The sequence below is a fragment of the Elgaria multicarinata genome, chromosome 2 (assembly GCF_023053635.1).
Source record: "Elgaria multicarinata webbii isolate HBS135686 ecotype San Diego chromosome 2, rElgMul1.1.pri, whole genome shotgun sequence".
Taxonomy (NCBI): Eukaryota; Metazoa; Chordata; class Lepidosauria; order Squamata; family Anguidae; genus Elgaria; species Elgaria multicarinata.
This window is the reverse complement of record NC_086172.1, coordinates 23,049,039-23,071,805: the sequence shown is the minus strand read 5'-3', so window position 1 is coordinate 23,071,805 and position 22,767 is coordinate 23,049,039. Positions and strand designations below refer to the sequence as shown.

At 45.7% G+C, this 22,767-nt stretch overlaps 1 protein-coding gene across 2 annotated transcripts in view; it reads left to right on the top strand.

Annotated features, from left to right (window-relative positions):
- Positions 1-21,553, top strand: part of NRP2 (neuropilin 2) — a 212,830-nt gene extending 191,277 nt beyond the window's left edge. For both annotated transcript variants that reach the window (XM_063116131.1, XM_063116132.1), the window contains exons 16-17: positions 17,950-18,018; positions 20,343-21,553. In XM_063116131.1, coding sequence (XP_062972201.1) covers positions 17,950-18,018; positions 20,343-20,647 — 374 coding nt within the window. In that variant the 3' untranslated portion in view covers positions 20,648-21,553. The remainder of the gene's footprint in view (positions 1-17,949; positions 18,019-20,342) is intronic.
- The last annotated feature ends 1,214 nt before the right edge of the window (positions 21,554-22,767 follow it).

The window sequence follows — 22,767 nt, the reverse complement described above, 5'->3', positions numbered from 1 at the left end:
AACCTGGTGTCCTCCACATGTTTGGGACTACAAGCCCCATAATCCCTGGTCATTGGCCACACTGCCTGGAGTTTATGGGAATTACAGTCCAAAACATTGGAGGACGCCAGGTTGCCTACAGCTGGGCTACAGCGTTAACCAACTTCAGCCACTTCACACATTAGGAGGCAAATGTGCTTTCCTAAAATAGGGTTGGATCCTGTCTGTTTAATCACATTACAGATATAAAAGATGGTGCAGCCATAGTGCCTGCCCTGCGCCTCGGCAAATCTGCCACCCTCCTGCCTGTTAGAAGGCAAAATGAGACTCTTTGCTCGAGCAGGTGGGGACGGAGAGCGGGACGCGGGAGAAGCTGCTGAAAAGACAGCACACGTTGCTGCGAGCACACGACAGGGAGCCTCAGCCAATCAGGAGTCTCCTGTGGTGCCAAACACATGTCTGAAAACACCAAATGTTTCTTTTCTTCCATCGTGGAGGGTGCAGGCGGACTGTCAAGGCGTTGCAACGCACAAAGCACCTCTAGCGCTACGCCCTTCGTTTTGCTTTCAGCGTAAAAAAAACACCCCAAAAAAAGCATTAACAAGCAGCTAAATAAAATGCGCCTATTCTCACCCACAGCAGCCTGAGGACGTTTTCACACATGACTTTTAAATCATTTTCCGGCCCGTCGTACGCTTCTTGATGTTGGGGTCTGTTCGGAAGAAATACAGGGAGGGCATTTGTAATGCAAGTGTGCATTTTGGCCACCGCGAGTTGTGCATTAACTTGAAGCAGCTAATTCGAGGAAGAGATACTTTTAAACCCCAATTGTGAACTCCCCCCCTAACATTCCTCGTGTGTTTGGAGACTGTCTAGATGGTATGGGCGGGGGTGTTGTTCTCTTCTGGGACAGGGCTCAAGCATGACCATTTATTGGAATTGTTCAGGAGGTTTCTCATGACAGAGAAGCTGGTAGAGTGGGCCGTAGCTCAGTCGTAGAGGCCAGTTCTTGGCATGTCGAACGCTCTCTGGGTTCAATTCCTTAATAAAGCAACCTATGAAGCAAAGCCTCTTTTTTCCCCAATTGCAATTTGCAGTCCTTTTGCTTAGCCCACAGCGAACTTCTTTGTGACACCCCCCAATCCCCCCCCCCCCGGTGGTCTGAAGCTCAAGTGTTTTAAAAAATCAGGAAAGACCCGTCCAGTGTGGAAGTCGTTAACATGCAACACGGCCGTTGTGCGATGGTGTAACCAGCCCGTGGGTTGTCAGGCTGACACCAGAAGCTTTTGTTTTCTCTGGGAAGCTCTGTCCAAAACATTTCAACTTGGCAGGGTTTGATTTAAACGTTTCAATTTGGCAGAGAGTTTCCGTCTTTATGTAAACTAAAAGGAGTTCAGAGTTGTTTTTGTTGTTTTGCGGGGGGGGGGGGGGGGCTGGGAAAACGGCTTGTCAGTGATCGGGATATTTAAGCCCTGAAACGCTACGCCTGTGCCGCCGTCGCCTTACGCAATCCGTGTGTGGTTGCCAGCCAGCCCAGGCCTTTGGAGAGGCGATGTGGAGTAGTGCATAGGGTGAGACACAGACCAAGGGGAGCCACTTTGCCACTGTGTCCATAGGCGTGAAGACCCTGCCTGATCCCAAGTCTGCCCATCGACCCATCTAGCTCAGTAGTCTCTGCTGTGGCTGGCAGCAATGGCTCTCCAGGGTTTCAGGCAGGACCCTTTCCTAGGCCTTCCTGGAGATAGTGGGGTTCAACCTGGGACTTTCCCCATGGAAAGCAGGTGCTCTTCCCCTGAGCTACAGCCCCAGGATAGCCACGCCTCTCTCCAGGGCCAGCCCTCCCATGAGACCGCATGAATCCCCTGCCTCAGGCAATGGAGCAGCTTGTGGCCTGCTCCCCTTTAGTCTATACAGATGTTCCCAGATGGAGTTCAGCCTCTGAAAACAGGTTTGAGCCCTGATGCAAGTTAAAGCCCAGCTGATGGCAAATATCCAGCACTGGGCCAAACATGAGCGTTCTGGACTGTTCCGATAAGAGTGGCTAACTCTGACCCCACCCCCGGGCAGGTATCTTTTGCCTTTTAGTAGGCAGGGTTTCTTTGTTCGCCATCGCAGCATTTCCATGTCTGGAAAGTCTTCAGCTGTTGAATGTCCGCCTGCTTGCTGTGCAGATGTTAAAAGCATAGGAGTCCGGCCAGATAAAAAGTTGGCAGCTCTTGATTCTAGTGATGCAGGAGTGGATATTTGCGTGTTTGCATTCTCCTTCCTTCTTTATTGTTTACTACAACTTATTAGATTGTAAGCCTATGCGGCAGGGTCTGGCTATTTACTGTGTTATCTGTACAGCACCATGTACATTGATGGTGCTATATAAATAAATAATAATAATAAATAAATAAATAAATAATAATAATAAATAAATAATAATAATAATAATGGTTGCCCAGGATGTCCAGAGATGCCATTAAAAGCCTGCTGTTCGCCTTGATTCTTTCCCCCAAGTTTGCTTCTCTCTTTCTCTGAACTCTAATGTACATCTAGGAAATAAAGACAACATCTGTAATTTGTAATGGGCATCTTTTGAAGGATAGTTATGGTGTCTCAGCCTTTTTTCTTCTGCCTCCTAATGCGAGGTTATTTCCTGCAGTTTTTTCTTTCTTTCCCAGGGTTCGCTTGGGACATGCCAAGAGTCCCTTGCTTTTCTGGTGAAAGGTTGGTGCCAAACACTTCCTTAGTCCATTCCTCTGCTAATGCAAAATAGTCTTCGCTTCAGGCTCTGCTGTAAATCATAGTTTTTCAGACCATTAATCTCTAGAACACCCTCGCATATTTATTAAAGTAATTGTATGGATTTAAATGAGTCTCGTAGTAGACTTCCCAGAAGGGTATGGCAACTCCTTAGCTTCTCGGCATTTTTTGAGTTTAAATGTTAGAAGATGTGATAGTGCTCATTCCGAGAGAAAGAGAGAGAGCTCATCTCTTGCAGTCACTGACAGCATTGGAATCAACCTCCTTTACAGCTGCTGCTACAATACCTTGGCCACATCAAATGTTTGTCTCCAGTAGACAAAGGCATTACATGAGTGTGATTAGGGCTGTTCAGCAGCCAAAACTGGAATGGTGGGACTAGGAGACTCCTTGAATTTGTCTGGTTCATTTCCTTGGAGTAACACAGTAACACTTTCCTCGGTGCTGGAGCCTAGATTAATCCAATCAGCACCCAGGACAGACTGAACCACATTAAGCCAGCCCATAGTGGTAAATAAATTGCTGGGCTTGGCCAATACAACAGGTCACAAAATTGAATGAGGGTGTTCTGATAGTGCCATGATGCACTATTGTCAGGACTGGACCCCAGGCACACCGATGGCTTTTGGATAATGCTCCAATACGATGCATCAGTACCATGTTACGGCAAGTGTCCTGTGACACTTTAGATGAGGCAAGTGATCTCTTACCCCTCTGGTTCCACTAAGTTAAACCACGTGGAGAGAACTGGGCTGTTAATCCATGGCAAAGGGATGTGTATATCACAGTTGCACCGAGTAATTGACACTGTAGAAAGCTGGGATTTGTATGCGTTTTTCCTGATTTATTGTTAGTGGTAGTAGCGATGGGGGAGACATTCTTATGCTCAGAGCCAGACACATTTCTTTGTCATTATTTCACATCCATCAGAACTCTAGCCTGCCTGGTATTGAAAATAAATCCTTGGTGAACCTTGGCACAAAGGAGGTCCTGAATATTATGAGTTGGAGGAGGCTCAAATGCTGTTTTGCTCCAGACAAGGGATGGCCGCCTAGCAGTCATAGGTCATATCCTGCCCTGGGGTTCCTTGGCCCCACCAGCCCCACCACTCTTTGCACCAGATGGGGAAAGGGATGTGAGCAGCTGCTTCTTGACTAGAATGCACTCTTTTCAGTTCCCAATTGGAGGGGCACCCGCAAGGTACAAAGAGGTGCCGGGCCTCACATTTGCAACCCTGAGTGGGGAATGAGTGGTGGGGTGTGGGGACAGGTCAGTTCTCCCTTTGGGAAGATGATGAAGGTCAAAGCAGATGTGATGTGGGAGATCTGTGGTCTGAGATGACGTCTTCTCCACATGAAAGCAGCTGTGGAGGAGCTCAGGTTTTGATCAGAGCAGAGCAGTATGGTGGCAAGAAAAGGGTTGTGAACCCCTTAGGACTGTCCCATATTTCCATCCAAAAATGGTATTAGGTCTTAATCGGACCCCTAAATCCTAGTTAAAGAACAATAGATAACCTGATTAAACAAATGGCACACTAACATGCAGGGTCGGCACTGCCATAGAGGCAGCTCAGGCGGCGGCCTAGAGTGCCAAGGTAAGGGGGGGCACCGCTCTCCCACAGTGGCTCTGAGAGGGCGGCTTCCAGGTGCACCGTTCTGAAGCCACCTGCCCGCCCCAACACCCCAGTGTCCTGGCTTCGAAGCCAGGAGCTGCTTCCGGCCAGGTGCTGGCTTCGAAGCCAGGATGCTGGGGTGGGGGAGTGGGCGGGCGGTTTCGGAACGGTGCCTGGGAGAGCAGCTTCCGGGCACGCCTTTTTGAAGCTGGCCGGCCTCCCACCCCAGCGTCCTGGCTTCGCTTCGGCTGGGCTGGTGAGATGGTGCCCCGCGCCCAGGTACGCTGGGGTGGGTGGGTGAAAGCAGCTCACTTGCCTAGGGCACAAAATAGTCTGGCACCAGCCCTGCTAACATGATGCTTTTTCAACATTTATCCACAACTGATTCAGCATTCAATATCCATGTGTGAAAAAGTATGTGAACCTTTAGATTCAGTACCTGGTGGCACCTCCTTGAGCAGCAATGACTTCAAGTAAGCATTTCCTGTAACTGTCGGTTAGTCTCTCACTTCAGTTTTGAGGGATTTGGGCTCATTCCTCCTTATAGAACTGCTTCAACTCAGTGACATTTGAGGGCTTCCTTGCGTGAACAGCTCGCTTCAGGTCCTGCCACAACGTTTCAATGGGGTTTAGATCCGGACTTTGACCCGGCAGTTCTAAAACATTGGCTTGTGTGTTTAGGGTCATTGTTTTGTTGCGTGACCCACTTTTGGTTCAGCTTCAGCTCATGGATGGATGGCCTGACATTCTCCCCTAGAATCTTCTGCTACACTGCAGAATTCATGGTTGTGTCAATGACGGCAAACCGCCCAGGCCCTGAGGCAGTAAAGCAGGCCCAAGCCATCACATTCCCACCACCATGCTTGACAGTTGAGATGAGGTTCTTCTGTTCAAACTCTGTGTTTGTTTTTCGCCAAACGTAACATTTCTCATTGAAGCCAAAAAGTTGTATCTTTGATTTGTTCGTCCAGAGAACATTGTTCCAGAAGTCTTGGGGATCATCGGCGTGGTTTTCAGTGAACTTCAGGCGGGCAGCACTGTTCTTTTTAGACAGCAGTGCTGTCCTCCTGGCAACCATTCTCATTTAGTCTTTTTCTGATCGTTGAATCATGAACATTCACATTAGCTAAGGCAAGAGTGGCCGGCAGATATCCTTGGATATTATTCTGGGGTTTGTTTTTTTCTTCCTGGATAATGTGTTGGTTTGTTTTTGGTTGGATGGCCATTCCTGGGTAGACTCACTTTGGTCTATCAGTAGCACACGAAGCATAAAAAACAGACTATACATTACCTAAAAATCCCTTCATAAATGTGTAGCTGACATCTCTTCCTGTCAGCCTCCTTTCTCCACCGAAATGACAGTCAATTATGACAATTATGATATAGCACTAATGTGAAGTTACAGGACTGCGAAGTTGCAATACTGCCAAATTACAAAGCCATGATCCTACGAGTATACAGGGCATAGTTATATTTTTCCACAGTTCCTTGCAAGTATTAATGTGTAGGATTTGTTTTTCTACATGCTTTGCTTTTTCCCCACTGAAAATGTCCAGTGACTTTCCAATCACTTTAGTAAAGTAACCCTCCCAGGGTGAGCCAAATTCCCCCTGGTGCCCAGAACTCTACTGAGATCGGGGTTACGTGCAAAATCATCACTCTAAAATGGATCCCAAGTTAGTTGCTGTGTGGCTCTGCTACCAGCAATGTAGGTAGTGCTGAAGTAGCTGCAAAGGTATGGCAGAAAACCTCTTAAGTCCCTAAATCGGAAGCATGCAACTGTGAAGTAGCAGCCAGGTCAAGATGGTAAACGAGAAAAGTTCTAAGCCGCCCCTGAAACAGCTGCACAATTCCATCATTTATTTATTTATTTATTTAGCACCATCAGTGTACATGGTGCTGTACAGAGTGACATACAAACTGTGACATTGTGCAGCGATAAGGAGTAGAACGGCACTACTGCAAAATTGTGCTAAATCAGGAAAGGAAGCCTATGTCCAAAGCAGGCTACACTGAATGGGGGAAAAGGTGAGGAGGAAGGGACAGTCCACAGCAATAGGAAACACCCCTTGACCAGGTCACAGGCACACACCTAGGCACACCCATTCCATAGGATTTAATTCACGGGGAGGGGCACACTGCAGCAGAACCCAGTGGCAGCCCCACTTAAAGGTAAAAGGACACACTCAAAGGACTTTGTGAAAATGTGTCTTTTTGAAAGGGAAGCTGCACAGCGGTTGCGGAGTGGTGACAAGGCCATGAACGAGCCTGATGTACTCTCACTCCGCACAAAACCACCCGTGCAGATGGGCCCTTTCCCCCACACAACCGTATGGTGAAAACCAAACTTCCAAAGTGTCTGGTCCTTTTGTAGAGTGGGGCCTCCCAAACTCAACCCTGAAGATCTACCTCATTACTTAAACCCTGGTTCTTCCCTTTAATTAAACCGATGCAATCAGGCGTCACCTACTTTGGCCCATACCCTGACTCATTGTTTGCCTAATTTATACATCATTTTATTTCAAAAGACGCAGAATTGGTTAATATTAATCCTACTAGATATACTGGTTTTGACTCATGAGGGCTATTATGTTAAAACTACGGAATTCCCATGATTATCATTAGGGCTCACAAACTTTTTCTTACCACTGTGTAGGGAGTGGAGAACCCCTTCCCATTGTCCCTCCCCATGCTATTTCCCCAGCCTAAATCCCAGCCCCAAGCTGCTGTTCGCCCTGCTAGGGAAAAGCACAGTTACCTGTATGTGCCTGCCTCTCCCCCCACCCCAAATCCCAGCAAGGCTAATCACAATTTTGGAGGAGTGGATTAAGATTAGGGAAACCCAGAGCTACTGTTCTGTGAAAAAGCAGAACTCCTCTGTCTGTCGCTGCTTTAAAGGGGGTGGGCGGGTGGGCGAACGGCCTTTATTCTCTTTCTCCCTCCTTATCTTTTTTGTATTGAGTACAGGAGCACCTGAGTGAAATTATTCTGTGCGATGGAAAGCGCTTAGAGGCAATCGCCTTGCCTGCTGTAACCTATGCTGCTTGCATGTATGATTTAAGTCTAAACGAAGGGGAAGCACCTGGAGAAGACAGCCCAGTGGCTGTGTACATCTCTTCTAGCCTCTCACCTGGACATTTTAAAACACCCCAGTGTAGGGTGACCCTATGAAAAGGAGGACAGGGCTCCTGTATCTTTAACAGTTGTATTGAAAAGGGAATTTCAGCAGGGGGGGGATCCGCACATCGCTCCCAGAGCGCTTCTATGCGACCCCAGAGCACCCCGAAAACAATAGTCTGACTTCCCTGTAAAAGAAACGAGGAAGAGCCGTCCATGCCGACGACAACGACGACGAGGAGAGCTCTCCGCCGGCGAGGAGAGCTCAGCAAAAGAAGGCGGGGTGAAGAGCGGAAGAAGCTCTCTACCCCGCCTTCTTTTGCCGAGCTCTCCTCGTCATCGGCGTCGGCGGCATGAATGGCTCTTCCTCGTTTCTTTTACAGGGAAGTCAGACTATCGTTTTCGGGGTGCTCTGGGGTCACATAGAAGCGCTCTGGGAGCGACGTGCAGATCCCCCCCAGGTGTTATTGTTTTGCATAGGGCACCTGGTGAAATTCCCTCTTCATCCCAACAGTTAAAGCTGCAGGAGTCTTGCCCTCTTTTGTAGCTGGTCACTCTAGTATAGCTCCTGCAGCTTTAACTGTTGGGACGAAGAGGGGATTTCACCAGGTGCTGCAGGCATACAAATGACCCCTGCTGAAATTCCCTTTTCAATACAACTATTAAAGATACAGAAGCCCTGTCCTCCTTTTCATGTGGTCACCCTACCCCAATGCAATGGCCGGACTCTCTTCTTTCTACTTTCCAAAGCCATTTTGAGCACATATGTGCATTGCACTAGAGATGTGTCATGTACATGGCTTAAAGCCCAGCCTTCCTCTTTCAGGATTTATAAATTACCCTGCTCATGATGGGAGAAATGCTGGGAAAACAGGCAGGCAGCCATTTCACAAGGCAGCGCTCACAAGGGCTTTATTGTTATTGCCTTTCACCATAGATCGGTCTTCCTCAGCCAGGTGCCCTTCAGATATGTTGGACTTCAACTCCGATCCCACCCAGTGGCATTGCTGGCTGGGGGTGATAGGAGTTGTAGTCCATCACATCTAGAGGGCACCAAGCTGGGCAAAACTGCCATAGAAAATGTGTAATCCAGCACATATTTAGGACGGTCACTGTACACTGGAGCAAATTTTCAAAAATCGTATTATGTAGTACATAATTTCCTTCCAACTTTGTTTTGTAGCCTTTTATTATATTATTTTATGTTTGAAATATCAGCTGAATGTAACTGAATTGATCAATACCTGGGTGTGGTATTTTATAGGCTTGATCTGAAATGTTTGCTGTGGACCTGATTTTTTAAGAGCTAGCATAGCTACTTCCCAAAATCAAATTTTGAAGGAATTTTCATTTTTAGTTACTTAAGACAGTATTCTTGCAAATTGCTTGGAGTGATTTTAAAGTCGATATTGAAACCTATTAAACCTATTAAATTGTATTTTATATTATGGTTTTATACTGTTGTTTTATACTTTGAATGTTTTTTAATTTTTGTGAACCGCCCAGAGAGCTCTGGCTATTGGGCGGTATAGAAATGTAATAAATAAATAAATAAATAAATAAATAAAATCTCTTGATGGGAGTATTCGTCAGAGGATTTGGATCTGCTTTTGTATTGCATAGCTGTGGAGGCTGCTTGGCTGAGAGGTCTTTTCTAGCCTCATTCATTAAGATGAAATACTTGGGATGCAACTCCATAAATGCATTGTATTGTACAACACCCAGAGAAATTTGGTCATTAGATGGTTTAAAAGTGTAGTAAGTAAATAAAAAGCCTGATTCACAGCTGTGAAACCAAAAAGAAGAATTTACTACTGCTGGAGGGTTTACTACAGCTTGGAGCTTTTGTAATTCCCAGCAGACTCCAGCTTAAGAAAACAGCGAATGCTTCTGTGTTACCCAGTGTGTTGTTAGATGGCTTGACACCCACATCAAACTGTGAATCACTGTGTGCTTACGTGGAGAGCTGCACAGGGCTAGTGGTAGCAGGGTAGCTCCTTGCAGGCGTATTACAAATTGGTCTGTCAGTCACCCTGAAGCCTGCGGGATTAAACTGACTTTATATGCAAGTGCTCTGGCTGCAATGGCTTCTGGATCATGCCGAGAAAGAATGAAGCGCACTTTCATTTAAAAAGGGAACCGCACGGCCAGACAGCAGTGGAAATGTGTGCATCACAGTGTAATTGTATCCTGACCTCACGGGACCCTTCCCTGCCTCCATTCTCCAGCGATCAGATTTCACATTGTATTCAGTTCTTAGCATCTTGGCTCAGGTTTGCCAACAAGTGTGCTGCCTAATGCCAGCCAGACCACTGTACTATGCAGCAGCAACTGGAAGCGGAGGTGATGGGCTAGCGAATTTATTTCTCATCAAACAGCCATTGCTTGTGCATTTAAGGGAGACGCCGTTGCCATCGCTCTTCAGAAGGAAACTCACACATCACAACGACTGTAGGTGGCAACGTAAAATCACAAGATTTGCTCATCTGGAATGGAACCACCCTGGCCTCCTCCCACAAGTGTTTGGTGCCTGAATCCCCAAACAATTCCCCACTAAATAGGATTAAGGCTTCACTACAGGATTGGACTGGGAAAGGAAATGGGAATGTGGAGGATAAAACTTTTGATCAAACACAAGTACCAGCACTATTAGCCAGGGGAATACAGAAAATTACTAGCAGAGTAAATAGCTTTTTGTATACATGTTCTCTTTATTCAAATGTTCCCCAATGAACATTTCTTCCTTTAAGGCCTGGAGAGTACATTTTCCATAGAAAACATTGATTATCCAATACTCTTCTATAATTCCCTGCCACTTCCCACAACAAAACTGTGGAGAAGAAAAATAAAATCAAGTCACAGTGCCACGGTCAATGTGAATTGCCCCAATTCACAGATATGCACTTTAAAAATCTTTACTTTCAACAAAGAGAAGGGTTTGCAGTGTCAGCTCTTGAAAGGAAGAGGAGCGGAGGTGAGGGTCTCCTTAAGTGCCACAGCAGGCCTGGGGCCTTGCTTTCTTCTCACAGTGAATCAGAAGCTCAACTTGAGTGAATTTCACCTTGGGTCCTGGGCATGTAGCCCAGGTGATCTATGTGCAGAAATCACTCCCCGTGCACAAATTAGCCCTTGCTCAATTGGAGCAACTCATAATTCTCCAGTAAAGTCATAAGTTTAAGAATGTAACTTCAAGGAGTATGAGATCTGTGTTGTGCCCAGTGGTACAGCTAGGTAATTTTAGAATCTGGACTTAATGGCCTTATGCCTTCAGACAGCCATGTTGTGAAGCACCCACTCCCCAAATCTCCCAGCTATTCCATGTTTTACTACTGCTTCTACATTACTGATATGTTCGAGTAAAAAACAAGGGGGGAAACTGTTTGCCACTTCTGATAAATAAAGAAATACTCTATGTGCAGTTTCACATTTAAAACTCACTTAAAGTAAAAACCGTCATGAAATAAAATGGAGTTTCTGCTGCTATAATACTAAATACTAACCACGTTTGAAGAAAAAGCACCAACTCTGCACTTACGTGTTTCAGGCAGCCGGCTCGGGTCGACTCAGCCTTCCATCCTCCCGAGGTCAGTAAAATGAGTACCCAGTTAGCTGGGGGAAAGGTAATAACGGCCGGGGAAGGCAACGGCAAACCACCCCGCTATAAGGCCTGCCAAGAAAACATCAGCGAAAGCTGGCGTCCCTCCAAGAGTCAGTAATGACTCCGTGCTTGCACGAGCAGTTCCTTTCCTTTCCTTCAACTAGTACCTCACTTTCTTCCCTGTATTCCCACCTGTCTCTACTTCTCCTTTGACTCAACCCGTTTTTAAATCATGTTCATCCTCAAAATAACCCTGTGATATAGGATGCTGCAGTTCCTGTTCTTGAAGTGGGGCAATGAGGCTGAAGGCAACCTGCCCAGTCAACCAGCAAGTCCCAGCTTAGCAGGGAACCCAGATCAGTGGCCCAGCCTCCTAGCCCCAGGGCCTCGGTGTAATCCCCTTTTGTTTACTCCTTCCTCTGTGTACACACCTTAAACATTCATTCCCAGAGTGCGAGCCTTTGGCATTTGGCAAATACTGACGTTGCAGAGAATATTCATTTCTATTAAATTCTTCCTTAGCGTGCAATGCTTCTCCAGGCTCCCCAGTCATGTGGGGGAAGCAGCCCTGGGAAACTGGGTGATCATCCAGCTTCCCAACCAAGGTCTTACCTTCTATGGAGGTCAGCTGCAGTGCCCATGTCGGCCTGAACCTCAGGGCATTTCCAGCACATGTCTGGTGTGAAACAGACCTGGTGATGTACTGATTTAGCTGGCATTGCAGTAAGCATCTGGGAGATTAGGTACAAGCATCACACACACACACACACACACACACACACACACACACACACACCCCTGGGCTCAATATCTTCCACTGATCCAGGCCAAGAAAGGTCACGTGAAAGAAACCTTGGAAATAATCTAGCCAAAGTTAAGCACTTTTCAGTCCCCTTGATTATAAGCGTGCCCTTTTTGCCTCTTCCATTAAAATCGAACCGTCGCTCACGTTCCTTCTGCTGATCTCATCCTCTCGGAGCCAGTGGGGTCACAAGGGTGAGCATCCCTATTTGTTTCTTCATTTGTAACTGGCCCACCGTGCTCCCCTCGGAGGCCCCCCTCCCCCCCCCCAATACTCAACAAGCAAGGCACACACTGGATTCTGCTCCCAAGACGAATCCTGGCAGCTTTTCCATTCTTGAGACACGACGTTTCCATCTGGGTCTGTTGGTCCTGAAGTGGGCGAAGAAATCTGCACTCACTTTTAAAATAATTATTTCCTGCAAATGTTATATAGCTTGTTGCTTTTGTTTTATTGGTCAAAAAACAAGGACAACAGCCCATTTCCTAGCCCTCACTCTGTTCTGGTTCCAGCCGTAATTAAGTTGGACAGAATTACTTTTCATAAGGGACTCTTTGCATCCTATAATGTGTCCTGGACAGAACTTTCTGAGGCTGGCTTTACCATGAAATAACTTAAAACATTTGCTCTAAACTGTGGGTTTCCAGATTTGGGGATGGGGTCGTCTTCCTGCTTCCATTCTCTGTTTTATGTATATAACTTAAAAATTAACTCCAGTCCAAAGCTGGGGTGTCTAAAGCCAGAACTGGTTACTTCCCTTTGGGGGAATGAACAGTGTTGTGGCCATGTGTCCTACTTTACAGAGGACGGTCCTCTATTTGAAGGCATCCACTATTTCAAAGGTTCTCAAACTTTCTACTCCCAGGGCCAACTTAAGTGGGGCCTTTATACAAATCTATGGTGCGACCACACTTCGAATACTGTGTACAGTTCTGGTCACCAAACCTAAAAAATGGTATTATGGAGCTGGAAAAAGTGCAGAACAGGGCAACTAAAATGATTAAAGGGGGTGGAGCATCTCCCCTACAAGAGAAGGTTACATCAACTGGGATTGTTTAGCTTGGAAAAAAGGAGGCTAAGGGGAGACATGATAGAGGTGTACAAAATGATGCATGATATGGAGAATGTGGACAGGGAGACATTTTTCTCCCTCTCTCAAAGTACTAGATCCCGTGGTCATCCCCTGAAGTTGATTGGTGGGAGATCCAGGTCAAATAAAAGGAAGTACTTCTTCAAACAGCACATAGTTAAATTATGGAACTCACTACCACAAGATTTAGTGATGGCCACCAATTTGGATTGCTTTAAAAGGGGGTTGGATAAATTCTTGAAGGCAAAGGCTATCAATGGCTACTAACCCTGATGGTTGTGTGCTATCTCCAGTAATCGAGGCAGGGAACCTGTGTGCACCAGCTGCTGGGGAACATGGGTGAGAGGGTACTGTTGCACCATGTCCTGCTTGTTCATCCCTGGCCGGTGGCTGGTTGTCCACTGTGTGAACAGCGTGCTGGACTAGATGGACCCTCGGTCTGATCCAGCATGACACTTCTTAGGTTCTTATGAAAATAACTGAGACCCACCAGTCACAAAATGGCACTGAGTAAAGATGCAACCAGAACGCAGAACAATGACTCCTGAAAGCAACCCTAAAGTTAATTAAGAAAAACTTGGGCATGTTAAATATATTCTTGAAAATAATTTAATCTATCCCAAGCTTCCCCAACATTGTGCTCTCCAGATGTTTAGGACTACAACCATCATTGATACAACGTTACGTGTGTGCACCCCATTTCCAAGCAGTGAGCAATTTCAGGCCTTCCAAAGTTTACCCAGGGTTGTTACTGCAGAAGGACGTCACTGGTGTTTCTGTGATATAAGGGTTATTTACACACACATACAGGCTGAGCATAAGATGAGGATTCACAGCATTAACACTCCAACAGACTCCTGCTCCCCAACAGGTGTCCAGGGGAATCTGTAGTGCCATAACAATGTAGCATGGCTACCCCCTCTGGAAATTGTTATTAAGCTAGCATTTCCCGCAGAGCGCAAAACCAGTGCTCTGCCTTCTTTTCAAACCCATTTCAGCACAGACTGCTCAAACTCTAGGCTTACTTTGCTTCTGTCCTTCTCACAGACCTCTGAATTAGCACATTCCTTAGGGAAGGGGTTGGGAAGAAAGGTACGCCTCCTTCCATCATCTCTGAGAAGTCCTTTAATTGCCTAAAATTAAGAGCTTCTTCTCACATGAAGGTGGGACAGGGACATGGAGGGCAAAGGAGGTGCATAATATCACCTCTGATGTTCGACCACATATCTATTTCCTTGTATGGTCACCCGGTACATGAAAGACATGCAATAAACAGATGAGGCATGTGCGGGGATGCTGCAGACAGTCATTGGCTCTCAGAGCATATACACCGTTCCTGCACAACTTGTAGCCCACCAAGCTGAACACGCAGCTCGCCTGTCATGTGTTGTGGCCTGCCAGGTTCTTGATAATCCACCTGCTTTTTCATGATAGGCAGGCCACTAGAAATGGAAGTTTAGCTGATGAGCCATGTTTGGCTTGGTGGGTGCAAGCCAGGTTTATACACCGTACCAGACAGATGGGCGGTGGTCAGATGTGACATAAATGCTTTCTGTGTAGGAATTTCATTGCTTGTGAAGTGGTGAGATGCACACATTTCTCCCCCCCCCCCATGAAAGTGCTTTAAGTATGGGGAAGGGGTCGCATTTGAAGTGGCCCTAGATGCTAGGGCTCTGTGGCTACTCCCAAGTCCCTTTATACGTGGCAATCTCTTACCCTGGCACCCTCCAGCCACAACTGAGCACAGGAGCTGACCTGAGGGGAATCCTCACGTCGTTCTCAGGGCACTTCTATCCACCCCCAGTGCACCCCGAAAATGATCGTGTAACTTGCCTGTAAAAGAGACGAGGAAGAAGTGTCCTTGCCGGTGCCGCCACCCACAGACCTCCTCGCCGGCCGGCTCGGAGAGCTTGGCAGAAGAAGGCGGGGTGGAGAGCGGAAGAAGCTCTCCACCCCGCCTTCTTCCCCCGAGCTCTCCGTCCCAGCCGGCGAGGAGGTCTGTGGGTGGCGGCACCGGCAAGGACACTTCTTCCTCGTCTCTTTTACAGGCAAGTTACACGATCGTTTTCGGGGTGCACTGAGGGCGGATGGAAGCGCCCTGAGAACGATGTGCGGATTCCCCCCTGCATAGCAGCATCAAAAGCAGCTGCGACTCCAATGTTGGGAGTCAGGTTTTGCGTTGGCACAGGGGACAAGATGTAATGTGACCAGAGCCGACTATGCAGCAAGGCAAAGTGGCCTGTGAAGGCAGGAACTGTGTCTCAATAATGAAAGTGCTGGCCCTTCATAGAATAATTGAGGTGGAAGGGGCCTATAAGGCCATCAAGTCCAACCCCCTTGTTGGACTTCGCTTTAGAGAGGATCAGACTGATCAGACATTTCATTTTCCAGAGATGTACTTACCCTATTTCTTCGATTCTAAGACGCACTTTCCCCCCCATATAAACATCTCTAAAAATGGGGTGCGTCTTAGAATCGCAGGTGTGTCTTAGGTTTTTTTTCCTGTTGGTGGTACTGAAATTAGTGTGCGTCTTACAATCGATGGCGTCTTACAATCGAAGAAATACGTAGCTGTAGTGATACATTTTTGAAGTGCAGGTGCTCATCATGACAGTCCCGAAGGAGAGCCCCAAAATGCAAGTAGCTGTGTTGTTGTGTATGTGTGTATGTATATACACAGAGAGACATACCAAAAAGCAGCAATATGTAGCATAATAACCAATGTACCAGGATCAGCTGACAGTCATAGAATAGTGAGCTGGCAAAGGGCAGGGCAGTGGTCAGCATGCGGGACTTTGGCTGGAGAGGCCTGCGATTGCACGAGAAAGGGAAAGAGAGGGACGCAGCGTGTTCCCAAGCCCATAAGATTTTCCAGGCTCCTTTTCCCAGCCACAGAGAGAAACCGCTTATTTCAAAGTCAACAAACCAGTTCCAGCAGGTGTTTTTGTGACGCTAATGGATGTTAATTGCCCATCCAAGACTATGGCCACAGCTAGACCGAAGGTTTATCCTGGGATCATCCAGGGTCCGCCCCTGCCTGAGCACTGGATCCCCTGTGTGTCACCTAGATGAACAGGTTTGACCCCTGGATGATCCAGGAATAAACCTTAGGTCTAGCTATGGCCTAAGATGCCCCCAAATACTTTGCAAACGGTATACTGGTGCTGGGGGGGGACGGGACATCCCTGCCCCCGCCTGAAGAGGGCAGCTCAGCTCAGAGGGAAGAGAAGGGGTGGCGGGTGGCAGTTAATAATATCATCATCCTTCCTGCTAATCAAAAAGTCCTGGCTCTTTGAACCCGTGAGACCTGGCTCCATTACAACACTGCTTAACTGGTTTATGCTCCAGCAGAAGAACCTCACAGACTTTTCCGCATAGCAATTTATGTCTAGTTTGTCTCGTGGCAAGTACATCCGTAGTTTTAATAATTGCTTGTAATTCCTGAATGTTCTATCACCACAGTGCTTGTGAGGCATTTGTTTGTGCAATGCTTGTCAGGCACATATTCATGTTTCACTTCATTGGCCTTACAAATTGTCGGCTGATTGTTTCTTTTTTCGTTGTTTGTGTTTCAACTCGTGTGAAAGACGCCGAACAGCAGAATGCATTTTTCTAGAGTGACAGAAATGTTTTTTGCGTGGCTCCGTTTTTTGGCACCTAACCTAAACAACTTAGGGACAAAACCCGCCAGCCGTTTTGTTCTTTGAGTTCACTCTTGAAGATCCACATGATGGTCCTCATGATGGCACAGTCCAATGTGCTTAAAACCGACATATACCAATCATTTAGAAAAAGGGGCATCTGTCCATAACAGTAAAAGGAGATTTGGCAAGGAATGCAAAACCCTTCCCTTGCCCACATTTTCCTGGAGCTTTTCTCCCTGAGAGGAGGAAAAAGAGGGCAGAGAAAGGTAGGCAGCAGGTATGGAGGGGAGGGGATAATCCTTTCTCACCTGTGCATCCCTTTTTGCTGTTTAAAATTGGGCCGTCCCACTTACCAGAACCTCTGTGTCAGCTCAGCTCAGCTCCTGGCCATTGAGTGAAGAAGTGTCATACATGCATGTATGAACCAAGCCTCTGCTACCTTTGAATGAGGGGCTTTGTGCAAGTGGTAGAGGGGAGAGCTAGATCCCGACTACGTGATGCATTAATTACTAAAGAAACAGACACTGAAAATATACTGAAAATATCTCTCTTATGTAGTTAGTTATGCATTTATTTATTAACTTAGAAAATGTACCAACTACCTTCGAAGGCAACTTCTAATGGAGATGCACATTGAAATACATGTTGTGATGAAACCTTAGCACAGTTTTCATAATATTCTCTGGACCTCTGTTTCAGTCTGTTTCAAAGAACTGAAAGATCTCCCCCAAAGAAAGGGTTTGGGTCACAGAGATTATTTGCATGAATACCTGAATATGGATACCCATTTGTGGAATTTCTACGTCTTAGTAGCTTATTCTGGCTTTTACATTAATACAGAGGTAATGATGATGTGCAGCTTCCATAAATCACCTTCAATTCATTTGGACCAAGCTGAAAGAGGGTCATTTGGTCTTTGCATCTACTGAAATGCATGTCAGATGATGACATGCAGAGTGTGCTAAATAGATCTCGTGTTAATGGCGACTAATGATGGACACTGTTGAAAGTTACAAAGATAATACCTGTGATCATGGTACTAATGAATTATAGCCATTATGAAGGCACCGCTGGCAATGTCTCAATGGCAATCAGAATTATCCAGTTTCATTCCCCCCACCCTCCACTCTCATTTCCCCTAAAAGCTGGTTGTTCGTTAGAAATGAAGTAAAAGTTGCTATGGTGCACATACTTTCCTTTGTACGTGCAAGAATATTATTGGAAGTTTGTCCTGGGTACGACTAGCCCTAGAAAAGTGGCTTCCTCAAGCCTACATACCTTATGAAAAGTGTTGGGTATTGCTGGTTTGTGAAGTAGGTTTTTACAGAAACAAAAAATATTTTGCTGCTGTCATTACAGTGGATTTCCCACCATTAGAGGATGATATTTCAATTCATGGGGAAGATTTTGGAGAAGACAGTGAAGATGGTGAGTATGAGATGTGATGCTCATAATAATTGCCTTAGAGGCAAGGGATTCATATGTATCTCAATAACAGCTGCCCCAGGTGACTAGGGCAGGTTTTGACTTTGTAATGGATGTTGCTAACTAACATTTGTGCAACCCAAACACACGTACTGTAAATATTGGGATCTTTATCTGTTACTGGTAGGAAGTATATAGTGCTGACAATCGTGCTGAACTCCAACGATCAGAAAGAAAAGTAAAATGGAGGCAGGAATGTTTTCCACAGGCAGAGAAACATTCCTACCACCATGGATAATGACAGATGTATTTTACCCAGAGCAGTTTAGACTATAGCAAGCTGAAACCTGGAGTACATTCTCCTCAAGGCATTCATGCCGTGGTAGTCTGGTAAGAAAACTAACTGGCATTGTGCAACTTTAAAAAGCTGTTACTGAACTTATTTCTTCTTTTTCTTCTTCTGTTACCGTATTTCTTCGATTCTAAGACGCACTTTTTCCCCCATATAAAAATCTCTAAAAACGGGGTGTGTCTTAGAATCGCGGGTGCGTTTATTATTTCTTAGAATCAAAGCTTTTTTTCTGTTGGTGGTACTGAAATTAGTGTGCATCTTACAATCGATGGCGTCTTAGAATCGAAGAAATACAGTACTTCTGTCAGCGTAGAATTAACATCCTTCAAATAAAATAGATCAAGGCCATAGCTAGACCTCAGGTTTATCCCAGGATTGTCCTGGGGTCAAACCTGTTCATCTAAGTGCCACATAGGGCATCCAGTGCTCAAGCAGGGACGAACCTGGGATGATCCTGGGATAAACCTTAGGTCTAGCTATGGCCCAAGAGGAACACAAATTTAAAGTCTTAGCTGAAGCATAAATTAGGGACAAATTAGGCACGGCAATTTGGCAATAGACCCAGTTTGCTTTACTGTCAGTTGGGGCCGGGGGGGGGGGGGGCGGCATCTTCCATTCTTTTACACCAAACCAGAACCACAAAGAAATTCTTTGAAACAAGCAGAGAGAAAACATGGCATGGGAAAAATCTTAGATTGGGATGATGTGGAGGTCTGGGTAATACTGCCACACTGGACTCTTGGAAGTTTCCACCAGGGCGTGTGGCTTGACGGTGATTAATGCACGAATGGGCTCTCCTGCAAGCAAATTGCCCAAGTAGGCATGAGTTGATGTGATGACGCTGATGTTGACTAAGAACCATTGTGGTTCAGACATTAAGAGAGTTAGGTTGAGATGCATGAAATCAGAAGTCTCATCTCTGCTGTGGGTTTATGGTGTGGCCTCAGGCAAGTCACTATCTCTCAACCTCAGGTCCTGTTCCATCTGTTTCTTTATGTATTTTGCATTTACTGTTGTTCCCCGCCTCGATCAAAATGGAGAGGCGGGTAAGAAAAATCATCATCGTCATCATCATCTAAATGGAATAGCTCCATATAATTGAAAACGTTGCCACTTTCTTTCTTTCTTCTTTTGGCAAGGCTCCTAGGCTTGTAATAGCTGTGTGACAAGCATAAATTCAGCAGGTGGTGAAGCTTTTGTATTTGAATGCTGAAAAATGCATCACTTGCTGAATGCCTGCTTCTCCTGCAGATGTTAAAAGCACAGGAGCCCTACCAGAAAAGAAAGTTGACAACTTTAGTTGTTAGGGAAAGCTCTGTTTAAAAAGATATTGCATAGCCCTTTGCAAATAAGAAGTTCTATATAAGCAAAAAAAGAGCATTAGAATTTATTGTTGGCTTCATACATTTTACCCACATTAAATATTATTGACAATTGAAGGGCTGGTTCATACATGAGAAAGTCTCCCGTGATTAGCATGGAAACGTGTGCCATGCCCTCAAGCCAAACTCACACGGAGATATCATTTGTGCGAGCTGGTATTTCCATTCAGGGGATCTGCATGGACCCTTCACTGCTTGCGTTGAGTAGGGCAGTTAAAACTTTTCTTTTTAACCAGACTTTTGAGGCCTCCAAAATTTGGGGGGCTGTGAGTTTTATTGTTTGTTATCGTCTGTTTTTTGTTGGTGGTGGTGGCGGCGGTTTTACTGTACACTGTTCTGGTCTCCTTAGCGAGGAAGAGCGAAATATGCATGATTTTAAATAAAATAACCATACAAGTGGCCACTCCAGTTCCCGACATAGTAGCCAGGGGAGCAGTTCTCTTGTATACTTCGGTTCACACCAGCAGCACCTCCCTGTAAGGCCACCACTGGTCTCATCCCCTTCCAAAGCAACCACGTGAGGACAAGCTCTTAATAAGCACGCAAGTGGGGAATGGCTCTTTTTCTAACAGACAACTTCAATTCTGTTTCAGACTACTTAGGCCTGGAGAAGAACAACACGGTCTTCCCAACCAACTCTCCGCTAACCCCAAAGGTGGACAAGGAGAAGAACTGGCTGTATACTCTGGACCCCATTCTGGTCACCATCATAGCCATGAGTTCCCTGGGCGTCCTCCTTGGAGCGATTTGTGCTGGGTTACTGCTGTACTGCACCTGCTCCTACACCGGCCTGTCCTCTCGGAGCTCCACCACCTTGGAGAATTACAACTTTGAGCTTTATGACGGCATCAAGCACAAGGTCAAAATGAACCACCAAAAGTGTTGCTCTGAGGCATGACTGATTGCACCAGGATCGCGTTTGACATTTCATTCCAGCAAGAGTGGCTGGTGAAGATTACTTTTTATATGGGAACTGAATGCCATAATCTTACACAAGCCGGTGCTGGAATAGTGAAGTGGGGAGGGGGTCACTGACAGCCCTGTTATTTTAAAAAAGAAGAAGATGATGATGATGGCAGACAGACTTTTAATAAGAGCTGCAAGAACTTTGGCTAATTGTTTTCATGATAAGAACTGGGTTGGAGGCAAGCAAAAGAGCTGCAATGCTGTTACGGTTAAGTCTCATGTGAGCAAATCCGATCCACAGGAGTCAAAATGTTTAGTTTGCATTTAGGAAGTGAGGAGCAAAATGTTGACCATTATTTTTCACTTCCTTTCTCTGACAGGACGGTTCAGAGCTCTTAGAGAGTTGTTCTCACCCACCCACCTACCCCGCTCCTCCTTTTTGGTAGCCATTCTATCTTTAGAAATTACGCACAATCACACACGGAAGCCCCGTCCACTTGATCACCGTTGAAAAATGCTCCTTGATTTTAAAGGATTTGTTCCATGCTGTAGGTAATACAACTCTGGGAAGCTGTAGCTTCTAGGCCCCAAAACAAAAGTGTGTTGTTGCCTTTTACCTTTTTCTGATCAGGAAGGGGAAGTGGGAGGGGAGGGGGGTGGAAATTAGGTTTGCAGGTCAATGGGAGCAGTCGCGCTTTCTTTCCGGATTACAAAGCAAAAGAGAAAGGCAGCCTGAGGTGTGAAAGTCAACAGAAGCGCCTCCTCGAGAGAAGCTGAAGAGCCTTAAAGTGATTTGTGAATAAGAGCCATTTATTAAATCCAGATCTTGGATTGAAACAGCGGAGGCCTTCATCACAAGGGCTCTTTCTTTTACTTTTCTTTATGTCCCTTTAAAATAATAACCCCGTTCTTTTATTATAAGAAAATTGCAGCAAACAAAAGACACAATTATTAGGTGCCCAAGAACTCAGGAGATGGCTTTTTATGTGCTTCAAGAGGAAGACAGGCATGCATATATATATATATATATATATATATATATATATATATATTTGTTAATGCTGTGGCCATTCTGATGAGAAAGAAGTAGAGCTAAAGGGTGGTGGAAAAAAGAGTCACTGCCCAGCCCACTGCAGAGTGGTAATGATATTGCCATCCTCTGACGGGCGTGATTTCATCTCTTCATTAGCTGGTAATAAGGGCTTAATTCTACAAAGGCGTAGAGCATGATGTGCCCTTTGAACAGACGCACTGGCATCAGAGACATGACCCTCCTGCTGTCTGTCTTGCAGAGTCATCCCCTCTTTGCAGATTTAGGCCCTTGGGTGGAATCCCACCGTTACAATCCTTTGGGTTATGGCCACCTTGCAGGGTATCCAGTCTAAGCTGATATTCTAGTGTGGATGTTGAATAAAAGGTATGGACCAATCTGTTGTCCCCTTTTTCTCTCTTCAGAATGATGCAACTTGCTTCTTTGTGATTTGCAAAACAAATTGCTCATTTTGAATGGTTTGGTGTGTGTGTATTTTTTTTTTTAATCAAGTGCCTTAGAAAAATATTTTTTCCGTTTACTTAGAGATGTGTGATGTATCAAAATACAAGGGAGACACTCACCCTTTCCTGTGTTCCTCTTCTTTTCATCAATCATCATCATCATCGTTTTCTTCTTCATCATCATCATTGGATCTCTACTGAGTAGAGTTTTGTCCTTTGAAGTGGTCAGATATATTTCTAATGCTGTTACGTGTACTGCTGTGCCATGCTTTGAGGTGTGTTGCAGACCAGTAAAAGAAAAGTTTACAAATGCCAAGTTTCCATTTCCAATGCCTTTTGCTTCAGCTCTTGGCCGCAATCTTCAAGCCGCTTTCTTGGGAGAAATCAAAGTCATGGAAACGTAGGAAAGATCTCCAGGTGGGATTTTCAGCAGAATTTCAAAATCGGTGAGAGTGTGAGGAGGGTCCTAAACATTTATGCCACCACGATATTGCTGCAATGCTGGCATAGCATCATGTTTTGTGATGTTGTGGTGGCCTACACTCTCTGCTAGGCACATATGCAGCAGTCCAGGTAGAGTTGGGGCTACTTCACACGTTACACTTTTTAGGTGTGTAC